General features: G+C 29.9%; 1 protein-coding gene across 1 annotated transcript; it reads left to right on the top strand.

Annotated features, from left to right (window-relative positions):
- The first annotated feature begins 242 nt into the window (after nucleotides 1-242).
- On the top strand, nucleotides 243-636 carry LOC143610846 (small polypeptide DEVIL 15-like). Its single transcript, XM_077085213.1, has one exon. The coding sequence runs from the start codon at nucleotides 308-310 to the stop codon at nucleotides 617-619; it is 312 nt and encodes a 103-aa protein (XP_076941328.1). The 5' UTR covers nucleotides 243-307; the 3' UTR covers nucleotides 620-636.
- Nucleotides 637-972: the final 336 nt, after the last annotated feature.

The raw sequence follows: 972 nt of genomic DNA on the forward strand, positions 1-972 counted from the left end.
GAGGTCCGATTTCAAAGAAATGGTTTGAAAAATATACTAAAAGTTTCAATAAATCTCTGATTTTAAGAAATGGACAACACCACACTTGTCACTGAATTTTTCAAAACATTTTTAGAAAAAAATAATTCAATTTTATTTTCAAACTATTTTACTATTTATAGCTTTCCAACACCTCACTTCATCTCACTCCATCCATCTCTCTCTCTTCAATCTCTCTCTCTCTCTCTCTCACACACACACACACTCTAGAATTAGTATACAGAAATCATATCCAAATCAGTATTATTAAGAAGCTAGCTAGGACTGCATGGATAAGAAATGGAAGCTATCAAAAGAAGATCCATGCACTCATTCATCAAAATCATCATCATCATTTCTAAGAAGCATGTCACATAAAAGCTCCACAAAATCACCTCTTTTGAGATCATTTTCACAAAAGAGTTCATCACAGAAGAACATCACCAAGTCACCATGTGAGCTTACAAGAAGCTCATCACTAAAATGTTCAAACTTCACTAGGAAATGTGGCCATTTGGCTAAGGAACAGAAGGCAAGATTCTATATTGTCAAACGTTGTGTTACAATGTTGGTATGTTGGAAAAAACATGGAGATTCTTGATTATTTTTTTCCTAGGTTAAGTTTTTTGTGGTGTTTATGATGTCTTTTCTTCTACTTGAGAGATGGATCTGATTTGGGGTTTTTAAAATATAAAAATATTAAAAACCTTATGTTTTTCTGCCACCCCATAAGAAAAAAAGAAGAAGAAATCATTATAATATTTATTTATTTATTTATTTTCAATTTTTTTTCATTTTCTTGTTTATGTGATTAGATTCTACTTCAAATGGAATCATATATAGTAGGCAACTTGAAGAGTGCACATGCAATGATGCTACAAAAGAAAGATGGCATTAATGTACCATATAATTAATTATATATTATATATACATATATATAGATTTTTAATATAT

This window comes from Bidens hawaiensis, unplaced genomic scaffold, assembly GCF_021521415.1.
Source record: "Bidens hawaiensis isolate Kalapana, Puna unplaced genomic scaffold, B.hawaiensis_p1.1 tig00028291_1, whole genome shotgun sequence".
NCBI lineage: Eukaryota > Viridiplantae > Streptophyta > Magnoliopsida > Asterales > Asteraceae > Bidens > Bidens hawaiensis.